General features: G+C 42.3%; 1 protein-coding gene across 1 annotated transcript in view; it reads right to left on the minus strand.

Annotated features, from left to right (window-relative positions):
- Positions 1-23,939, minus strand: part of VTN (vitronectin) — a 47,546-nt gene that overhangs the window by 16,415 nt on the left and 7,192 nt on the right. The window contains exons 2-6 of the mRNA XM_069760060.1: positions 23,109-23,228; positions 16,126-16,380; positions 15,855-15,994; positions 8,737-8,893; positions 6,180-6,332 (exon numbers count right to left, since the gene is read on the minus strand). Of these exons, the coding sequence (XP_069616161.1) occupies positions 6,180-6,332; positions 8,737-8,893; positions 15,855-15,994; positions 16,126-16,380; positions 23,109-23,228 (825 nt within the window). The remainder of the gene's footprint in view (positions 1-6,179; positions 6,333-8,736; positions 8,894-15,854; positions 15,995-16,125; positions 16,381-23,108; positions 23,229-23,939) is intronic.

The raw sequence follows: 23,939 nt of genomic DNA on the forward strand, positions 1-23,939 counted from the left end.
TAGTGAGATCTCCTTTATTGCCTCCAAACGTAACATCACTCCCCCCTAGAGGAGAATGATATTACTGCAACGACCAGGACCCTGGGGCGCTGCATAATGACCCCACGGCCACCTCAACACTATCGGAGATACTGCAACCCCTGACCTACTGTTTCCTTCCCAATAATCCTGTAGAATGTAAGCCTGCAAGGGCAGGGTCCTCTTCCCTCTGTATCAGTCTGTCATTGTTAGTTTTGTTTACTGTAAGTGATATTTGTATTTTGATGTAACCCCGTCTAATGTACAGCACCATGGAATTAATGGTGCGATATAAATAAATAAATAATAATAAATTGATGACTATGGAGTGACTCATGTTCCCCATTGAATATTCAAAATATTTCATTTAGGCCAAATTCAGACATCTCTGAAACGCGGCCCATGTACAAGCCATAATTTATGGTTTAGCCTCAGGTATCCAGACCCGAACTTAATTGCCTCATAAATGCCTAAGAGGCAGTTCCGTTCATGTTGGGAGACCCAAGTCCAGTCTGTTCATCCCCGTCCACACACAGACCGTGTTTCAAAGACTCATTAATTTGCCCTTAGGATTAGAGTAAACATTAAGGGCAAGAAGTGAGTTTGATAGGGTTATGTTCCACTCTTTCCAGTTAGTTTCTGAGCCTTCTCCTACAGTGAAGTCCTCTGCACATTCTGAGAGCGGCAGCCACAGAAATGATGTGTTGTTCATTGCTGAAGCCACATGATGTCACTGTAAGAGAAGGTTCTGAGAATGGCAAGAGATGGAGTCACCGGTACTGATGAAGGCAGGTGACTGTTTAAAATATTTAGACGATATTGATAAGTTCAGAAAGAAAAATATCTGGAGAACCCCTTTAAGGAAAATATGTTCCATAGCTACAACTACCCCTACTTACAGTATATATGTAAGATGAAACACAATAATGGACTTAGATTTACTCGTGGTATGATGAAAAGTTATTCAACTTTCTAATATACCTAGTCTTTTCATTCCTAACCATTTTCAATATTTTTGCTTGCAGTCAGTAAATTAGAACAATCTTGTTTACATCAAGAGGCTAAAAACCAGAATATGCAGAGGTGATAAAAAATCTACACACTCCTGTGAAAATAGCAGGATTTGCTATGTAAAAAAAAAATCATACCAAGAAGAATCATTTCAGAAGGTTTTCCAAGTTTAATGTCACCCATAATTTGCAGAAATCAATTGAAAACAAACTGAAATCTTTTTGGGTGGAAAAAGAAAAATAAAGAATTAGAAGAAGATGCCACTCTTTTGTTGATTAGGAGGTATGCTTTAAGTCATTGTCGTGCTGAAAGGTGAATTTTGATGCAAAATTGACTGATATTTGGAATTGTTAATAATTCCCAGCACTTTGACTAAAGCCCTAGTTCCAGTTGCCAAAAAAACAGCATAATGCTGCCTACACCATGCTGCACTGTGTGCATAGTGTCCTTTTTGCTATTCATTTTGTTGTCATTGCACCAAAGAATTGTGTCAACCTTAAGGTACCGTCACACTAGACGATATCGCTAGCGATCCGTGACGTTGCAGCGTCCTCGCTAGCGATATCGTCCAGTGTGACAGGCAGCAGCGATCAGGCCCCTGCTGTGCTGTCGCTGGTCGGGGAAGAAAGTCCAGAACTTTATTTCGTCGCTGGACTCCCCGCAGACATCGCTGAATCGGCGTGTGTGACACAGATTCAGCGATGTCTTCACTGGTAACCAGGGTAAACATCGGGTAACTAAGCGCAGGGCCGCGCTTAGTAACCCGATGTTTACCCTGGTTACCATCCTAAAAGTAAAAAAAACAAACAGTACATACTTACCTACAGCCGTCTGTCCTCCAGCGCTGTGCTCTGCACTCCTCCTGCACTGGCTGTGAGCGTCGGTCAGCCGGAAAGCAGAGCGGTGACGTCACCGCTCTGCTTTCCGGCCGCTGTGCTCACACAGACAGTACAGGAGGAGTGCAGAGCACGGCGCTGGAGGACAGACGGCTGTAGGTAAGTATGTAGTGTTTGTTTTTTTTTACTTTTAGGATGGTAACCAGGATAAACATCGGGTTACTAAGCGCGGCCCTGCGCTTAGTTACCCGATGTTTACCCTGGTTACCGGCATCGTTGGTCGCTGGAGAGCGGTCTGTGTGACAGCTCTCCAGCGACCAAACAGCGACGCTGCAGCGATCCGGATCGTTGTCGGTATCGCTGCAGCGTCGCTAAGTGTGACGGTACCTTTAGTCTCATCAGACCGTAACATGTTTTCCCACATGCCTTTGACAGACTTGATGTAGGTTTTGGTAAAACATTGCAGTGCTTGGATATGTATCTTTGAAAGAAAATGATTCCTTCTTGACACCCTATACAGGAAATTGTTGTCACATGCAGTACTCAACCAGTACAGTGGCAGTTTGGAGGGGACATTATGGAGAAAGGCAGTATGGGGGACATTATGGAGAGGGGCAGTATGGGGGGTTATTATGGAGAGGGGAAGTATGTGGGGGATAATATGGAGAGGAGCAGTGAGTGAGGTACATTATGGGGTGCATCATGGAAAATATTTATAGTTATAGGGCATTATATTTATACTTATATTTTTAAGAGTATAGTGTTAGGTTGTGCTGCTAAAGATTGAGACAAGAAATGTCTGCAGAGACTAGCTGTGGACATTAAATTTCATCATGGTGTCTGTGCTACATGGAGACAAAAGGGATGGGAACAACTCCAGTCAGAGAAGATGTCACCTATCAGGTACCTAGATATGAGTGTTTATTTGTGATACTGCCTGCGACTCATCATTACAGTGGTTTCTGTATGGTGAGCAGTCTGATCATGGCTGGTAACAACAACTGCCAGTATCTCTTTACCATTGTTAAGGACTTACTGGGAATTGTAGATTCGTGCAGTACAATTATCTATAGGGCTGATCTCACAGTACAATTTATCGCTGTACTAAGTTTTGTGCTGTATACATGAACTGATTGTTGTTCTGTCACTGCATTCATGTACAGACAGTGTTTCTGGTACTGCTTTCATGTACTGATGGTGTTTCTAGTGCTGCATTCATGTACAGATGATATTTCTGCTGCTGCATTCATATACTAACATTGGTTCTTGCACTTGATTTCTTGTATTGACGATGGTTTTGGTGCTGCATTCATGTATTGAAAGTTGTTGGATTCATGCTGATGGTAGTTCTGGTGATATAGTCATGTACTGACATTGGTTCTGGTGCTGCATTCATGTACTGATTGTGGTCCTTGCACTGCATTTATGTACCGACAGTGATTCTAGTGCTGAATTTATGAACTGATGGTGGCTCTGACCTAGGAAACATGTAGCAATCCATAATGCTGCGGAATATGTTAGTTCTATATAAGCAATGCATAATGAATAATATATAGCTATGTTACAATTTAAAAATCCTCAAAATTTAGAGATTTGAGATAGGATTTGGTGACATTTTGCACCAAAAACTCAGTTTAAGTTAGTGTGTGCTCATACTGATTTTTTTCAAGCCGAAACTCTCCAAGTCCTCCTTAAACACTCAAAACTTGGTTCAAGTGATATATTAATGTATTGATGATGACTCTGGTGATGTAATCATGTAAATACCCCTTTACATTTTTTTTGCGACCCTTTAGATTGGTTCAATATTGCAATGTTGCCCTTGGGCCAAAAAATGTTGTGCACCCCTGGCCTATACATACCTGATATCATTACTCCTTGGTAGTATGCTGCCATCCGGTGGCTAAATTTTGCATAGTAATCTTGTTTTCATTATTTTGTGTCTCTGATCAGTCTCTCCTAGCTTTCATTGTTTCTTGCTTTTACTATTAACTTTTATATATCATTTTTATTGTGTAATTGTTTAATTCAATCAAATATTTATTGTGTACTTATACATATATCTGATTTTTTTTATTAAATTGGATTAACACTTATATGAAATATTAGGCTCTTTCTGTGTCTCACTATTGCTTTGCCGCACTGGGGTCCTGGGTTCAAATCCCACCAAGGACAAAATCTGCAAAGATGTATATTCTCCCCTTATTTGCTTCCTCACACACTTCAAAGACTGATAAAGAATTTAGATTGTCAGCCCCAATGAGGACAGTGCTGATAATATCTGTAAAGTGCTGTGGAATTAATGCCGCTATATACATGAGTAAAATAGATAAATAAATAAATTAAATTCCTTGATGAATGTCTTCATAGTGTTCCATGGTATATCTAATGCCTTGCCAATTTTTTGTACACTTTTACTGACTGTTAACTTTCTTTTTCGTGTGTTTAACGCTGTTTGCACACCATGGCTTTTGTTGTAAAATTCCACTAAGAAATTGTCAGGAAAATCCTACTAGAATAGCTAAACTTTATTAGGGGGTTAATCGGAATCACTTTAAAGGGAACCTATTACCAGAAATAACGTTGTTAACCTGCAGATATGCTGGCAAGGAATAAAGTTCATTTTCTCCCCGCTGCATTCGGCTGCGTACAGGCCCTGGGCCGCGTAATAACACTGTTAATCTGCAAATTAACCGCTTATCTGCAGGTTAACAGCGTTATTTCTGGTGACAGTATCCCTTTAAATAATGACAGCTGTGTACTGACTACTATTTGCATGAGTATAGTATCTGCTACTGCACAGTGACTCGCCAGCACCATAGAAGGGCGGATAAGGTACAGATAATAGCGCGAGTGCAGGGCACATGCGCGGGATTACAGCGCCACAGCCGCACGTCACAGGGAAGTGGGAGGGGGGTGGTATAATAATAAAGACAGGAGGCATAGATTTCTTCCAGGCACTGCACGCCCAAGAGCCTGGAAGAAATTATTAACATAAAATATTAAAACTCAATTTCTCAACAACTAGATTGCAGCTATGAGGCATACGGGTAGGAGTATTTTAACCATTCTATTACCTATATGCCCATAGTAATAGTTTAAAAGTGTCCCAAGTGGTGACAAATTCCCTTTAAAATGGAACTCTTTGTCCACAATGATCAAAGGTATGTGTGGAGAAAAAAGGGCACAGAATTTCAGGGACAGAACATCTCACCAACCATTAACCATTAAGGGCACGGAGAACATTTCACAGGTAGAGGGAAGAATGGATTCAATGAAATTTCAGCAAATTATTGATGCAAACATAACATTTGTAAACAAAGCTGAAGTTGAAAAAAGGATGGCTTCTACAAATGGATAATGATCTTAAACACATGTCAAAATCCACAATAGACTACCACAAAAGGCACAAGCTGAAGGTTTTACAATGGCCCTCACAGTCCCTTGATCTGAACATCATTGAAAATCTGTGTCTAGACCTCAAAATAGCAGTGCATGCAAGACGACTGAGGAATCTCACAGGACTGGCAGAATTTTTCAAAGGAGTATGGATGAAAATCCATAAAACAAGAATTGAAAGACTCTTGATTGGCTATAAAAAGTGTTTACAAGTTGTTATTAGGTATGAACCATGCAGGGTGACAAACTTTTGCATTGGACCATTTTCCTTTTTGTAGTAAGTGAGGTGGAATAATATATTTGAATCAGGGAATGTTCTCTTTCTTTTTATACACCCTAAAATCTAGTTTGCTTTTGCCACTGCTTCTTGACATTGAGAAGTGTTGCTTAACTTACTTGTGACCAGAAAGCCCAAGTATTTCTCCTGTTCTGTAATCCCTACTGTACGATTAGCTAATTCTGAACATAGCCCAAAGTACCCAACGAATGAGTAAAATGTTCATTTGTTGGGTTTGATGATTTTTTTGCTTGTTCATCGGGCATTTGCAACCTGTTCTTCATCTTCTCCAGTGTCTCAATTTCCGCAGTAATCAGACTGCAGTGCGATGTTTCACACGCACCCATAGACTAGCACGGCGGCTCGTGGTCCAATTATCGGATACACTCGCAGCATGCTGTGATTGTTTTCTCCTGTTCCTGTGAGTACACCAATCATGCATACACCATGCCAAGAAAACTCGTCACCGAGGGAGCAGTAATAACACAGTGAGATCCCCACACGTGTGTATGTTTATCACTTGTGCGGGAATCTCACACTCGGACTACACACCCCTTACATACCCAGCCACAATCTAAAATGAGTGACCACTGTATTCTTTACATGGCCATTGACTAGCTTGATTCTTGCAGACTTACCTCTCAACCACCCTCCAAAGATAAAGTCAAGGTCTTGTTCCCAGCTGTCATACTGGATCATTACATATCGTGTGAATGTCTCTGATGGGGATGAGGCCATGCACTCCTGTATGGTGGGCTGGTTTTTGAATTCATACTGCCAATACCGACTACCTATAGTGAAGAAACATGGATTTAGAAATAAAGCAAAACAAATATAAAAGGGTTATTCCCATCACAAATAGAATTATACCATTATTTTCTGATCAGTGAAGTCTGACTGCCAAGGTGCCCACCAATTATGGGATTTAAGGCGCTACAGCATTTCTTTAATGCTGTGACTCCTTCAAACTTTTTCCTGCATGGCAAATGGTCCTTAAGCGCTACTAAATAGGAACTGTTCGCGGAAGTCTGGCAGCTCTTAAAAGGGTTTTCCCCAGACAGATTTTTTGTAGCCAATCCAGTTAGCTGGTCCCAGAGTTACCCTGGTCTACACCCTTTAACCCCTGTAGTACAGAGATCTGGACTTACAACAAGGACCACTAGGTTATGTTCACAGAGTAGCCGCTGCCCAGTGGAGCCAGCAGGCAGAAGGTAGTTGAATACCTGGGTCAAAACTGATACTTGCTAGACAAAATCAGCAGAAATTAGGTTAGGAGGATCGCTGAGGTCAGAACCAGGAGTATGAAGTCAGAGGCAGAATTGTCAGGCGATAAGAGGGTTAAGTCAGTCTAGGGTCAGCAACAGGGATCAAATAAGCTGGGCCAGTATATAGTAATAACTGGAGATTGTCAGCAGTGTATTTGGAGTTCAAGTGGGGTGTATTACTACCCCATAGGCCACAGCAGGCAGCTGTAGGTCACATCTGTGAATTGGTGGACACCCACATTCTGTCTGACTGGGTAGCACCACAGGTCACAGCTACATCAGTATCACTGGCTAGACAATGCCTACACAGCCCGGAGACTATTTGCCACAACAGAGTCCGCTGAATGAATACAGCGGGACCGGGTGACATTAGAGACTGGAGCAGATCTGATGTGACAATGCTGACGTGCTGGGGAATCACTAAAATACTACTGTGACCTTTTCAAACTCAGTATCAGTGGAGGTCCTGAATCAGACCCTCAAGATCTGAGGTCAAATTGAGTCGCCCGCCAGGGCCGTGGGGTACTCAGTACCGGGCCCTGCTGTTCACAGGGGGATGTCATGGTGGCTGCGACCCGGTCCGCTGCCATGGGCCCCCATGTAAAAGGGAAAGGTCTTTAAAGGGAATAAAGTTTATGTTCGTGACGCCACCTGTGGTATTCGGTCAGTGGGGACCGACGCTGCTTTAAGGGGTCCTCAGGGATGATGTTATGGCAGCTAGATGGTATAACTTCCCACAGGTGAAGTATATCTCTAGGGCTCCCGGTGTGTAGATGGAAGATGGTGAAAGGCGCAGTAAAGAATGAGGACACAGGGTTGCAGTCTCTTTACCTTGATTTACTGAAGGCTTCAGCATCCACAGTCCAGAGCACTAAATCACAGGGCAGGCAGAGTCCAGCCGGCTTGGAGGCAAGTTAGGAGTCCCCTTACCCAGGTGGAAATCAAAGCCTTCCTCTAGCGCCGTGGTGTTGTAGTCCCTTACTGCCTATGGCTTCACTTATGGTCCTCACAGATGTTCTCTCTCTGTCCCCCGTATAGGATCGGACACGACCCGTATGACTGGTGACTTGAGGCGGTTTATAGGGACTCTAGCACGCCCTAGCCTCTAAGGGTGTCACCGTGCCTCCTGTGTACTAAGGTGGACAGGTAACCTAGAGCTCAGCTGTCCTGCTGGTCTCTGATGTAAGTCGTGGAGGGCCTTACAATCCTCGGTGTTCCAGCTACCAGTCTCTGCACCTCAGAAGGAGGCAGCCTGCTCAGGGCTGGTCTCCCCCTGGTATCCTCTCCTGTGCTTTTCTCTCCTGCACGTTCACTGCAATATATTCGGCTTTCTGAATGTCTCTTTCCAGGAACTGCTGCACTGTGGCTACACAGCTCCGTAAACCCTCTTCTGTCCCAGACTGTTCCTGTCTGCTGTCTGGAAAAACTGACTAACTTTGCCTACAGACTACCATATATATGGGGAGTCACATAGTAAATAGGATCAAAAGCTCCCCCTGGTGGCCTGGAGTGTGAATGTGTTGCATGCTGGTGGTTACCTGGTTACAGTTATCCCTTCTTGGCCCCAAACATAACATCACTCTCCCCGTGAGGAAAGCGAGGTTAAGATGACGACCAGGACCCTGGGGCACCACAAAATTGTTATTCCTTCTTCAGATTATCGGATACACTTGCAGCAAGCTGTGATTGGTATCTCAAGCAAAATCGACATGAGAAATAAATTACAGATGACTCATGCTGATAAATGGAGCTACTTCAATAACATAGAAGATATATAGTGGACAAGGGACACCAGTATACAATATACAGTGTATATGATTTTCTAAAAGAGTATTTATGGGTTCTCGTACCATTTTTACAAAAGTGTTCTGCATATGTCACCAGAGTGAAGTATTATTTGACAATGTAACTTGGAGTCGATAAACATTACCTTTAAAGAAGTATGCTTTTTCAGTGCCTTCATAATTATTTGCTGGTAGGCAAAAGGCTGCATCAATTTTGTTTGGAATGTTTGAAAAACCATCACTAATGGCGCGGGGGTATCCAGGGTCCAGGATTGTATCAGAAAACCGCCAATATTGTGTACCCTGGAAAATCAGGTGAGCAGGAGTCTATTAGTTAGACTGTAACTGCCCTTTCAGGTGACTTTTCAGAATAAGCATTAATATACAACCCCTGGCAAAAATTATGGAATCACCGGCCTTGGAGGATGTTCATTCAATTGTTTAATTTTGTAGAAAAAAAGCTGATCACAAACATGGCACAAAACTAAAGTATTTTCAAATGGCAACTTTCTGGCTTTAAGAAACACTAAAAGAAATCAAGAACAAAAAATGTGGTAGTCAGTAATGGTTACTTTTTTTAACCAAGGTAGGCGAAAAATTATGGAGTCAATCAATTATGAGGGATAAATTAGGGAATCATGAAAAACAAACAAACAAAAAAACACTCCAACACATCACTAGTATTTTGTTGCACCACCTCTGGCTTTTATAACAGTGTGCAGTCTCTGAGGCATGGACTTAATGAGTGTCAACAGTACTCCATCAATCTGGCTCCGACTTTCTCTGATTGCTGTTGCCAGATCAGCTTTGCAGGTTGGAGCCTTGTCATGGACCATTTTCTTCAACTTCCACCAAAGATTTTCAATTGGATTGAGATCCAGACTATTTGCAGGCCATGACATTGGCCTTATGTGTCTTTTTTCAAGGAATGTTTTCACAGTTTTTGCTCTATGGCAGGATGCATTATCATCTTGAAAAATGATTTTATCATCCCCAAACATCCTTTCAATTGATGGGATAAGAAAAGTGTCCAAAATATCAAGACAAACTTGTGCATTTTTTGAAGATGTATTGACAGCCATCTCCCCAGTGCCTTTAGGTGACATACAGCCCCATATCATCAATGACTGTGGAAATTTGCATGTTCTCTTCAGGCAGTCATCTTTATAAATCTCATTGAAACGGCACCAAACAGAAGTTCCAGCATCATCACCTTGCCCAATGCAGATTCGCGATTCATCACTGAATGACTTTCATCCAGTCATCCACAGTCTACAATTGCTTTTTCTTAGTCCATTGTAGCCTTGTTTTTTTCTGTTTAGGTGTTAATGATGGATTTCATTTAGCTTTTCTGTATGTAAATCCCATTTCCTTTAGGCGGTTTCTTACAGTTCGGCCACAGACGTTGACTGACTACAGTTTCCACCCATTCCTTCCTCATTTGTTTTGTTGTGCGTTTCCTGTTTTGGAGACATATTGCTTTAAGTTTCCGGTCTTGACGCTTTGATGACTTCCTTGGTCTACCAGTATGTTTGCCTTTAGCAACCTTCCCATGTTGTTTGTATTTTCTTCAGATTTTAGACACAGCTGACTGTGAACAACCAACATCTTTTGCAACATTGCGTGATGATTTACCCTCTTTAAAGAGTTTGATAATCCTCTTCTTTGTTTCAATTGACATCTCGCTCGTGATGAAGCCATGATTCATGTCAGTTCACTTGGTGCAACAGCTCTCCAAGGTGTGGTCACTCCTTTCTAGATGCAGACTAACGAGCAAATCTAATTTGATGCAGGTGTTAATTTTGGGTATGAAAATGTACAGGGTGATTCCTTAATTTTCCCGCTATGCTTCGTTAAAAAAAGTAACCATCACTGACTACAACATTTTTTGTTCTTGATTTCTTTTAGTGTTTCTTAAAGCCAGAAAGTTGCCATTTGAAATTACTTTAATGTTGTGCCATGTCTGTGATCTTCTTTATTTCTACAAAATTAAACAACTAAATGAACATCCTCCAAGGCCGGTGATTCCATAATTTTTGCCAGGGGTTGTACATGACAAATAAGACAAAAAGTTATTGATAAGTGAAGAAAGAGGCATTTTTTTTCTTGTTATATATTACTAAGCTTCTTATTTTACTTGTATTATTGACTTCTGAAATAAAAGTAAAAAGTCATGACTTTTTTGAGCCTCCGCAAGTTAAAGGGAACCTGTCACCCCCAAAATGGAAGGTGAGCTAAGCCCACCGGCATCAACGGCTTATCTACAGCATTCTGCAATGCTGCAGATAAGCCCCCATTGTACCCTGAAAGATGAGAAAAAGAGGTTAGATTATACTCACCCAGGGGCGGTCCAGCTGCGGTCCAGTCCGATGGGCATCGCGGTCCGGTCCAGGGCCTCCCACCTTCATAGGATGACGTCCTCTTCTTGTCTTCAGGCTGCGGCTCCGGTCCGGCGAAGGCGTACTTTGTCTGCCCTGTTGAGGGCAGAGCAAAGTACTGCAGTGCGCAAGTGGAGGAAAGGTCAGAGAGGCCCGTTGCCTGCGCACTGCTCTACCCTCAACAGGACAAAGTACGCCTGCGCCGGAGCGTGAAGACAAGAAGAGGACGTCATCCTATGAAGATGGGAGGCACCGGACCGTGACGCCCATCGGATCGGGCCGCCCAGATGAGTATAATCTAACCTCTTTTTCTCATCTTTCAGGATACATCGGGGGCTTATCTACAGCATTACAGAATGCTGTAGATAAGCCCCTGATGCCGGTGGGCTTAGCTCACATTCGATTTTGGGGGTTCCCTTTAAAGTAAATAAAACATTTGCATGTTGTAATTACCAATGTGCATTTTCAGAAAAAATTTAATGTAGCCAAGAAATGCTTCATGAATTTTTGTGTTTTGTTCCAGTCTGAACTGATAAAACGGGTCACGTTAAGCCAAAATCCTGTGTTAGAGGATGACTACACACAGCTATTGGTACTGGAAAAGATAATCCTCCCAGACAGGAGTAAGAGTGTGGCCTCCCTGTTTCTGAGCTAGAGATTGTGTTTAAGGCATTCCCAGTCTGGTGTTCCCTGGTTGGGCCCAGTCCTTTTGTCTGCCCTTATTCACACTGAGGTCAACATTGACACATGGTAAGGTTTTAATATTAGACAGTGTAGGACTGTCCCGATCAGAGTTACCTTGACGCGGTGGGATGGCTTTTGTGCTTTTTTTTTTTAATCAAAAAACAGTATTACTAAAAACTCTGTTATTTAAATGCACTTTTGCCTTTTTACTTAGTTACATCAGGGTTTTTTTTTACTTTTTCTCTTTTTAATGTTTTGTGGCCAATGTGAACATGTGTTTAACTTCTGCACGTGTACCAACTCAAATTAAGCTCAATTTTTGTGTTTTTTTCAGGAGTAAGAGTGTGTCTGGACAGACCACTTATGGACCCGATTTTAGAATGTTTGGAACTCCATATGCAAATTGCCTCTTCAGAGAGGAAGAAGACTAACTCTATAGCACCACCTGTTGGAAGCAGCGATCCTACAAGTCATTAACAACCCTTTTTAGTCTTGTTATATGACTTAGCATAAAAACCAAATCAGAATCTCAATTTGCATACATTGTTTTTTGGGGTATTGCCCCTCACCAGAGGAGCATTGCACGGCGAATAAGCCTCCTGACCTTGGCATGCCAGAGCCGGTATGTCACTCTCCACAAGGAGAAACGTTACCTCTTAGAACTCTATATGGATGAACAATCATCCATTGTTTTTTCAGGATGCAAATCAGACGATTTGTCATATGGCGTTCTGAACTTACCCATAAGTTATTTATGACAATTGGATAGCTATCATCTGTAACAAAAACTGTCCAAGAACTTCCTATGACATTTATCAGCTCTGCTGAGCATTACAGAGTGAAATCTCAATTTGCTCAAACTAAACCATAGAAAGCAATTATCACTGAAGGGGGCAATATTATATCACAGGTGGATGTGAAGGCTAGGGCAGAGTAAAAGTTATTCTGATATTGGCCTTTCAAACACCTTCAGCCCACATTCTATTAGAGTTATGCTATTTATAGTGGTATTGATGATCATTACTATGATTTCAATCATTTATATTTCATATCTTGTCAATGAAACCCAAAGTGTCATTTCTCTGTGCATTAGTGGTGGAGTGTGAGATGATAATGAATAGACATTGTTGAAGTATTGGACTCTGGCCACAAGAGGTCACTGTAGCCTCTACAATAGACTCTATTGCAGACCTCATGTTGTTTTTCAGTTGGAGCAGAGAGCTGAGAGCTGACAGAGTAGAACAATCCAATGACATCCTGAAGCTCAGACTGTGCTCCGTGCTCGAAACTGATCAGAGTACCAAAGAAAAGAGTAACTGTGTTAGGAATCGCGTTTCCTCTGCTGCACAGGGGGAATCTCGATCCGTCTCTGCTGCGGTCTCCCATTCTCCTCCAGCCGCAGTGGAGTCTGCTCAGCAGGGACGTCGATCCCAGCGTCTCGCTCAGTCTGACTCTGTGCGAAGAGTTGCTGCTGCTTCTCCAGTCTCTGCCATTAAAGTCAGTGCTGGTCAGCAGCGAGCGGACTTCTCTGGGACTAAGTCCTTGTCTGCACGTACAGAGCATGCCCAGGGTAAGATCTCCCGTTGGAGATCGAGGGTCATGTGCTCAGGCTCTGCAGCACATTCCATTGGTCCTCTTGGCAGGTCTTGGAAGGGCAAAGGTGCTGTGGCCACTTCCTGTGCTGCTGCTATATAAACTGCGCATGACCGCACGGCCATGCGCTAGTATTGTCTCATAATGTTATATGTGTGTATGTTGTGAGTGAAAGTCGCTCTTTAAATAACCCTCCCTATTGAATGTCTGTTCGCGGAAGGTGTATGTTTGCTATCTAGCGCCCGACTTATCCTACAGCACGATTCACACATTACAGCGTCCTCTTGCTGTGTCCGCCTGTACGGCGCCGTGCGCTTGCCTTGCGCTTTCCATACCCAAGCCAGTGTGGTTGGTGGCGTCCGTCAGTGCGGCATTGCTCGCACTCCTGTGCATTTATATATTTATACTTAGTTTCCTTACACACCCAGTTGTGGTGTAGTGCCAGCGAGGGTCTAATCGGACTTCAATCCCAGTTGGGGTTAAGTTCGCTGACTACTCGCTCGCGTTTTAGGTGCGGTACCGCGATCCTGTGACGCAACAGGATTGCTCCCTTCACGCTGGGTGAGGTTGAACCCACGTGTATATACTTTAGTGTACCGCCATATAGTCTGTATTTACTAGCAGCAGGTTTTCACCTGCACGGTGGACCCCGGACTGCGAACGCATCTATATCACCTTTCTTGGTGCGTTCCGCCAGTCCTAACAAACTGTTCCTGTGACTTGTGTTATAGAGGAAGAGTTTCTTTAGGGGAATGACTATGGTTGGATGCAGAGTTGGATCATCCCCCCGCCACCCCCCCGTCCAAGGCCTCCTGTTAGGCTATGATGCTAAAACTACTCTCCAGATGACAAGTCCAGGACTCCTCGGCCTTCCATCTTAAAGGCCGATCAACCAGCCTCGTTATTGACCAGGTTATGCTGGAAAGTCTTGAGCTCAGGCCCCACCACAGGGCTCCGGTGGGAGTATGTACGTGGTCTGTAGAGTTTAGCGCCAGACATACATTCTCAGAGACATTGTGTGCTAGTAGGACTGTGTGATCCAGAGCTAGATATTCACCTCATTAGAGCAAGCTTGTGTACAGAACGCCTAACAGAATTGTAATCTTAGAGAATTGTTAAGTTTGTGAACCTCTGCACTGCACCACTGCAGGGGCCGTCTCTGGCACCCATCGAATTACACCCTTGCTTCTGGGTACCTCTCGGTTGCCGCATTAGGTGGAACCACAGGTAGGCAAATTATAGTGTAACCGTTAGAATATTCTGGGCCCCTCAGCTGTGCAGCGCAGGGGTCCTAGCCAACCCAGGCTAGGTGTGTGTGAAATTTAACTGTGCTCCTATCTTGTGTTGTCGGGGCAATTTAGTTTCCGTTGTTAGTAAAAAGTAGTTCCTTAACAAACTGGTCGGGTTCTTTGTCCTCAGCCCACTGTATTCTGGGAGAGACCACCCCGGTACACGGTCTACAGCAGGAGGGGTTCTATTGCATTACTGGCCTCTGCTTATCACGCAGCTCATTCAGTCAACTGATCGCCAGTGGTGCTGGGTCCTGGACACCCGCTTACCTGAAATCAATGGTCTATCCTAAAGATATGGTGTTATAATTCCAGGAAAAACCCTTCAGGCTCATTTGTTTTCTTCCCTTTATAACCATGTATGCATCAGAATACAGGTAAGAGTATTAAGTATTCTCATTTTATTCAAAAGACATAAAAAATCATATAATGATGCTACAAGAAGAACACTATTACTTGGATCAGTTTCTTTTTATCAAATCTGGCCACTAACAATGCTATAGTGTTAGAAAAAAAGTTCTTTAAATCCATTCTACACAGGGGTGGACAAACCATTGGTGCATCCTGTGCAGCCACACAGGGGCCCAAAAGGTAAGGAGGCCTCTACCACCTCCAAGAGAGGTAGAATTGTGCATTAGGATGAGCTATTGGACTGCAAAGGGCCCATATTTTGTGCTGTGTCTGCCAGTGAATCAACAGCTTGTATGGCGGAGAGGGATACCACGTTTTCAAAAAGGAGTCAGACCTTATGATCTCCAAATCTGTGACAGGTTGCATGGATCCCGCCAGTGCCGTAAATTTGCTTTGAAATCTGCATTCTAACAATATAAAAAATAATAAGTTTATGGAGCAGTTGAAGCTCCGTTTTCCTAAGACAAATTTGTGTATGGAGTGTTTGCTATAACCACTAGTTGGCGTATAGTGTATATATACTGTCTATGCATTGAAATCAATAATGAATTGTAAGCAGTAAGCTCTTAGGCTCGCATGTAGTCAGAAAATCATGTAAGAGATTTAAAGGGCACCTTTCACTAGTTTGAAAATATTACACTGGCTATATCATAAAATAGTGGTTGATAAATTGAATAAAACAGATTTTATTTTTTTATTTCTTCTGTCTGTTGCTATAGGTATTAGCATGTAAAATTTTGGATGACATTTATTATAAGTCCAAGTGGGTCTTAGCAGAGCTTCTTCTTTGGGGGGGTGTATTTTTTCTCCTGAATAATGTTGACCAATCAAAAGCAGGAGGCATCATGCAGGAGAAAAAAAAATAACACGCAGCGAGAAGGTGAGCCTTTGGACAGAAAGCAATGTTACCTTAAATATATAAGTCTTCCCCTGGCAGTTCAAGCGAGTGAATATTGCATCTATTGGACCTTCTATACCCCACACTTCCTTAATGAGTTTTGGGTATCCATCCAGCGCTCGTTTATCATCAAGTTCATAAAAGTACTTTCCTTTAAAAGATGAAAAAAGTTATATATGCTGAAAAATACATTTGGGGCATTAGCGACCAATACATTTGTTGCAAAAAAATATCCAGAATACTTAAATAAGCCCAAATTGTGTTCAGATTGTGTCTCTTTACCTCGGAAAGCATAGATAGAACCATTTTTGAAGTTAGTAAAAGCATCAAAGGGTTTTCCACTACATAGTTCCTCGGGGGTCTCTTCTGTTACAGACGACCCTACAGTGGTCTCTTCTCTCTGTGGCGCTTCAGTAGATTCCACATACTGATCTGTCGGTGTGGTAGATTCAGTCAACACTGTGGGATCCGTGGTATCATTAAAAGTGTCATAATTGTACTCATCTTCAGGAACGTCAAAAACATCTCCTCGTGTCTCTGAAAAGAAAGAATATAATATATACTCTAAAGTTTTACCTATTAATGGTTGTAGAATTTTCATCTAATGTACAATTACTCTGTGGGATTATGCGGAAACAGAGAGACTGTGTATAATATTCATCAGGTAGCTTTATACTGGCAGTTATAATGGATTTGTCATCTAGTGAACATATTGAATCTATCTTATGAAGGATGACACAATTTTTTCTAGAAAAAAGATTGGAGATTTGTGTCCAAAAATATGAAGTCTATTCTCCATACTCCCCATAACCACTGATGTAATGTAAACTGTTTTATTGTTCCTTGGATTCTTGGAAACATTTACAACTCGCGCCTGATCTGAATTCACTTTACCCTCTTTGCCAATTTCCTGTATTCTGCCTTACCTAATTTCTATCATCATACCCATCTAGGTATACTTAAAGAGAATCTGTTAGTAAGATCAACCCCCCCTGAGTCAATACTTTATAGGACCACCTTTTGCTGCAATTACTTTGGGGTATGTCACTACCAGCTTTGCGCATCTAGAGGCTGAAATTGTTGAGCATTCTTCTTTGCAAACACGCTCTAGTTCACTGACATTGGATGGAGAGCATCTGTGAACAGCAATTTTCAAGTTTTGCCACAAATTCTCTATAGGATCTTGGACTGGACTTTGACTGGGCCATTCACACATAAGAATATGCTTGATCTAAACCAATGCTTGATTTAAACCAATGCTTGTTCTAAACCATCCATTGTAGCTCTGGCAGTATGATAATGGTCGTTGTCCTGCTGGAAGGTGAACCTATGCCCCAGTCTCAAGTCTTTTTTAGTCTCCAACAGATTTTCCTCAAGAATTGCCCTGTATTAAGCTTCATTCATCCTTCCCATCAACTCAACTTAGCTTTCAAAGACATGCATGCCCATATATGCGTTTTGGGGAGTTATTCTCAAAGAGGTTGGCCACTAGTTTTCAATTAATGACCTGTCCATCGGACAGGACATCAATATCTGATCCTTGGCCGTGTGACACCCAACTCCCCCCGCCAATCAGCTGTTACCGACACCGGTGTACGCTGAAAGTTCTCAGATGCTGCCAGAACACAGCAGCAATTATAGGGGGTCGATCTGGAGTACCTGGCTGTGGGCACTGTAGAAATTGTGGAGTTGCTGTGTTCAGACAGCATCCAAGAACTTCTGAACGCCATCGACAACAGCTAATAGGTGAGGGGCCAAGTGTCGTACTTCTACTGATCAGATATAAGTTCTCCACTTTTTATATCAAAGTAGTGACCAACCCCTTTAATTACAAATTCCCTTAAAAGAGAATCTGTCATCCCCCCCAAAAAATTGTTATGAACGTGTTCATACTCACACCAGGGAAACGCCGCACCTACACCCAACTGGTCCCTGTACAGACTAGAAAGGGCCGATCAGCACAACTAAAAGGCCGTAAAAGGCCGTAAAGGGGTTTCTCTGAAGAACTAGAGGTGAGGCCGCAACACACTAACAACAAGGGGGAAAAGAATGTTTCAGGAAAGATACGAGAACCCAAGGTGCAAAACTAAGACACATTCATATAAGGTGGAGGGGTGAAGGTTAGGGAGTACCAAACAAAAGGATCAAGAAAGGCCTCAAAAGAAACTAAGTTACCTAACCTAACAGAATCTAACAGTGGTAAAAAGAAAAGGTGCTGGGAGCGAAAGTAAACCAACTTGCAGAAAGAATACAACTGGAGTTAACCCAGCAAGGAAAACCACTAAAAGGGCTGGAACTCCAAAGTATACATACACACGGAAATATATCCAGCAAGGAAGTTCCGAAAATGGATACTATATAAAGCCCCAACTAGAACTTGATAAGGCAAAACAAAAAGAGAAATTGGAAAACACCTGGAAAGGAGCAAGCCAAAGAGGAAGAATAAGGACAAAGGAAAAATCAGCATTTGGATAGGGAAGGAAAAGAGCCATAGCTCAACAGGCAGAAAAACTGACCACAAAGCAACAGGTTCATATCCCCAAACTGGGCCATGACCAAACAAAAATAATTGTATGTGCATGTATCTCTTTCACAGACAAGTCTTTACATGACGAGTCCGTTTCATCACCATTACTTAGATGTCAATGTTTTAAATTATGTGCAAATCGGGATATAGATCTGAAGCCTCTGTCACTCCAGCTCTATTCCCCGCCCAGCGTCACTATATGCCTATATGCTGTGTCATGTTTGGCAAATGAGTCATCAGTCAAACAGCAGTAAGAGGCAGTGCTGGGGGGGAAATAGAGCTGGAGTGACAGAGGTTTAAAATCTACAGCTATGTTTGCATATAAATGTATACACTGATTTCTCAGTAATATAGGAACAGACTTGCCATGTAAAGGTATTGCTGGACCTGTCTTGAAAGAGTTATATGTGCATGTAAGTATTTTGGGGTGTGAAATTCTGCTGACAGATACCTTTCAGGCAGACCCACAGTCTAGATTCCTACCAGCTAAGTTACCCAGAGAGTTACCCATCACAATAGCTAAAGACGCCTAAGCTTTGGGGCCAAATTAGTACTTCAATCCTAAACAAAATTGTGGTGAAGTGAGATGCTGTAGGTGATGAGATGTTTTAAGTTGTTGTTTTTTTTTCACTATGTATCATAGTAATCAGACTTTGGTCACATTGTGTCAAGTAAAAAGTACGTGAAGCCATTCGGGATCCAGAAATTTCCAATGTGGAATCTAGAAGTCAGTTTCAACTATGGCGACTTGTCACTGTGAGGCGCTTTTGATAGGAACTTGACACACAGTGCTTGTATTTTCCTTTTGACTTGTACTCATAGCAAATGTATTGTCTGGGATCTTAAACAAGAATAGCGTGATGACTAATGCTACCTACAATAAGTAGACAGTGTTCCAAAAATTCAGTAGCGTCACAAATATGCGTATGAGTTACATGATTCAGCTTTCAGATCACAGTAAAAAGTGGTGAGCAGTAAGCAGAGATCAGGGCATGGGCTGCAGCGGTGATTTCCTCAAGTGACATGTACTCACCTCAGTAGTCACAGCTGTAACCCTGCTGCCCGGACCTAGTGAGCACTCACTGATGACTGTGACCTGAGTGCTGCAGCCGCAGTGATATGACTGCTCCACACAGATCACATTAATTACACTCACCAGGTCCAGACACTTGGACTGCAGAGGTTACTTTATCCAGCAGTTTGATCCTCATTTCGCTAAATGAAGTCACTGCCACAGAACTGGTGTCCAGACCTGGTACTGCTTAATGGTAGTTACTATGATATGAGTTCCACAATTATATTACTGCTCTTCTCAGATCACAGTAATTACAGGCGGCAGAGGGAAATTGGAGCCATTGTAGCGAATAGCGCTGGGCTGCAATAAAATGGCATCTGGCACCACCTACAGTTGGGAACTTGGCATGTCAGGTAGCCACAGTGTAGGAGATAGATTTGGTCACTGACCACAGTCTCCTATGGCCGGGGGCTGCCGCATTAGCTGTGTATAGGTGTCATGCTCTGATATAGAAGGTGCATTTACACTGCAAGATAATCATGAACAAATATTTTTAAAAACACTTGTTTCATGACAGCGTAGCTAGGGTTTTGGTTCGGGGAGGGGGGAAACTTCTGAATGGGCCTTTAAACAGGTAACCTTGATTACAACTCGGTGACACCCCCTAATAGTGGAGGAGGACCTCAGCAGATGACCGCGCTATTACTGAAGATAATCTATATAATGACCAACATGGATATTACTGCCATATGGTCAGTGGTAGATACCAGTCCTACAGAACATATAAGAGATCACAGCACAGTTATAGATGGTGACTTAGCGCTGACATTCTTTCTGATGGAATCGTTCACTTTTCACGTCTTTTCAATCTGGCCCAGACCGACATGGCAACTTCTTCCAGCCAGGACTCGGCTGCAGAGACTAGAACAAAGACACATTTCACGTCTCATATTTTCAGAACTGTCCCCATCTATTCCCAACCTGCACAAACGCCTCATCCAGCTGATACCCTAATACTGAGCCTCTGCTGCCGTATGTGTCCCTATTACTGCCCCTGCTGTGTGGTTTTCTGTGCCTTCTAAATTCTAGAGCACCCCTCTATAATTTAGTAATGCCGGGTGCAAGTGCCCTAGAAAACAGTGCCCACATTTTGTCCCCTAGAAAGTAATAATGCCATCTGTGTGCCCCTTTGATAGTCACAGTAACCTGAGTTCCCCTATAACAATTAGTGCCCACTTTACATTTAATAATGTCCCGAGTCTGCCCCCTGTACAGCTCCCCCTATACACAGTATAATGCCCCCTCACTTTATATATGCTTAGTATCACCCAAACTGTTTGATGGCTTCAACACTGTATGATGGCCCCCTCACTGTAATTTCCACACTGTATGATGGCCCCCTAGATAGCCTCCATATAGTATAGTGCACCAGATAGTCATCAATATACAGTGCCTTGCAAAAGTATTCGGCCCCCTGGAACTTTTCAACCTTTTCCCACATATCATGCTTCAAACATAAAGATACCAAATGTACATTTTTGGTGAAGAATCAACAAGTGGAACATAATTGTGAAGTTGAACGAAATTTATTGGTTATTTTAAACTTTTGTGGAAATTAAAAAACTGAAAAGTGGGGCATGCAATATTATTCGGCCCCTTAACTTTCAGTGCAGCAAACTCACTCCAGAAGCTCATTGCGGATCTCTGAATGATCCAAAGTTGTCCTAAATGCCTAATTATGATAAATATAATCCACCTGTGTGTAATCAAGTCTCCGTATAAATGCACCTGCTCTGTGATAGTCTCAGGATTCTGTTTGAAGCACAGAGAGAGTCATGAACACCAAGGAACACAACAGGCAGGTCCGTGATACTGTTGTGGAGAAGTTTAAAGCCGGATTTGGATACAAAATGATTTCCAAATCTTTAAACATCCCAAGGAGCACTGTGCAAGCGATCATATTGAAATGGAAGGAGTATCATACCACTGCAAATCTACCAAGACCCGGCCGTCCCTCTAATCTTTCATCTCAAGCAAGGAGAAGACCGATCAGAGGTGCAGCCAAGAGGCCCATGAGCACTCTAGATAAACTGCAGAGATCTACAGCTGAGGTGGGACAGTCTGTCCATAGGACAACAATCAGTCGTACACTGCACAAATCTGGCCTTTATGGAAGAGTGGCAAGAAGAAAGCCATTTCTCAATGATATCCATAAAAAAGGTCATTTAAAGTTTGCAACAAGCCACCTGGGAGACACACCAAACACGTGGAAGAAAGTGCTCTGGTCAGATGAAACCAAAATTGAACTTTTTGGCTACAATGCCAAATGATATCTTTGGCTTAAAGGCAACACAAATAATCACTCTGAACACACCATCCCCACTCTCAAACATGGTGGTGGCAGCATCATGGTTTGGACCTGCTTTTCTTCAGCAGGGACAGGGAAGATGGTTAAAATTGATGGGAAGATGGATGGAGCCAAATACAGGATCATTCTTGAAGAAAACCTGTTGGAGTCTGCAAAAGACCTGAGAATGGGACGGAGATTTGTCTTCCAACAAGACAATGATCCCAAACATAAAGCAAAATCTACAATGGAATGGTTCACAAATAAACATATCCAGGTGTTAGAATGGCCAAGTCAAAGTCCAGACCTCAATCCAATCGAGAATCAGTGGAAAGAACTGAAAACTGCTGTTCACAAACGATCTCCATCAAACCTCACTGAGCTCGAGCTGTTTGCCAAGGAAGAATGGGAAAGAATTTCAGTCTCTCGATGTACAAAACTGATAGAGACATAACCAAGCGACTTGCAGCTGTAATCGCAGCAAAAGGTGGCGCAACAAGGCATTAAGTTAAAGGGACCGAATAATATTGCACGCCCCACTTTTCAGTTTTTGAATGTCCACAAAAATTTAAAATAAGCAATAAATTTCATTCAGCTTCACAATTGTGTTCCACTTGTTGTTAATTCTTCACCAAAAAGTTACATTTGGTATCTTTATGTTTGAAGCATGATATGTGGGAAAAGGTTGAAAAGTTCCAGGGGGTGAAAGGTTGAAAAGTTCCTGGGTGAAAGGATCTTTTGTGCAGTGCAAATATTATCATTCTCGGTGGTGTGGAGAACCATGGCAGCCTATACACACTGAGCAATCTATTACAGATCTCTCAGTGTGAACCGATCACTTTGGTCTGCCTGTCTAAATAAGCATTTAAACCACCGATCAATAAAGGTTTTACCAATCAGCGGTAGTATTGTGAGCTAAAGAGTTAATTAAAAAAAAGTGACTATTTAATTTTATGCACTTAAACTTTTTAACATGAATTCAAAACATTTTTTTAAAGATTTTCTGATACACCCCATTTCAATAACAAAAAACTTTACAAATTTGGCACCACCATATTTCTACTGACTTGGAGAATTATACTGCTGATTCATTTTAACCTAATAATGAATGCCGTAAAAAACAAAAAAACAAAATCCAAACAATAATGGTGTAATAGTTTTTTTTCTCATCTTTCAAATTTTTCAGTTTATTATGTAGTAAAATAAGTGGTGTTATTCAACATTAATCCATCAGAAAAACAAGTCCTCATAAGGCTATGGCCATAGAAAAATAAAAATGAGATGGAAGAGGAGGAGGAAAAACAGATGCACAAAAAAAAAAAAAACTCGCCTGACCATGCATTTTCTGGATTGACAGACTCCCATTAAATTCTTACCCTTTGGTTTGCAGACTGAAACGTAGTCGTGGCAGCAGCTCTTGTAGTATATGCATAAGTTATCACATTGGCATTTATTGTTTCCATTAAATCCATCTAAACATCGCCCTACACAGGATTCTGTAACAAGAAGGCAGGAAAAATATAGTTCAGACACGTTACATTGTGTGAAAGATGAAGTTAACAGTTTAGGTATGACAGTAAGACCGCATACTAATGATAATAAGCAATCCAGGTTCTTGGAGGATAGCCACAAGTAGGACATTTCTCCATAGAATTAGGCCAATATATTGTACCTATATGTGTTGAAAAACTGCAGTAAGCGCTACAGCATTAGGCCGTGGTCACACTTGTGAGAGCAATGCGAGAAACTCAATACCCGGCACTGCCACCAGCACTCAGGACTGGAGCATGTGGCTGCATAGAAATACATGCAGCCGCATGCTCCAGTCCCAAGTGCCGGCGGCAGTGCTGGGTATTGATGCCAGAGACTAGCGCCAGTTTCCCGCAATGCACTCACAAGTGTGACCCCGGCTTTAGAGGCGCTCACCTCCCACCAGTACCATCTGCATGGATCCTACATCAGGGAGCAGCTATGGCAGCTAAAATAAATGGACAGAAAAGTGTCCATAGAATAAGGCCCTCTTCACAAAACTGTGTTTTCAGTATATGTGGTATCTGCTTTCTCACAGATCCCACATGTTCCCATTATTTATTGTTATTTATTTATTATACGATACGATACACTTTATTGATCCCGGGGGAAATTACGGTATTACAGCAGCAATACAAACATGCGTTGCTTATATAGCGCTATCTTATTCCATAGCA

The sequence above is a fragment of the Ranitomeya imitator genome, chromosome 3, assembly GCF_032444005.1.
Source record: "Ranitomeya imitator isolate aRanImi1 chromosome 3, aRanImi1.pri, whole genome shotgun sequence".
Lineage (NCBI taxonomy): Eukaryota > Metazoa > Chordata > Amphibia > Anura > Dendrobatidae > Ranitomeya > Ranitomeya imitator.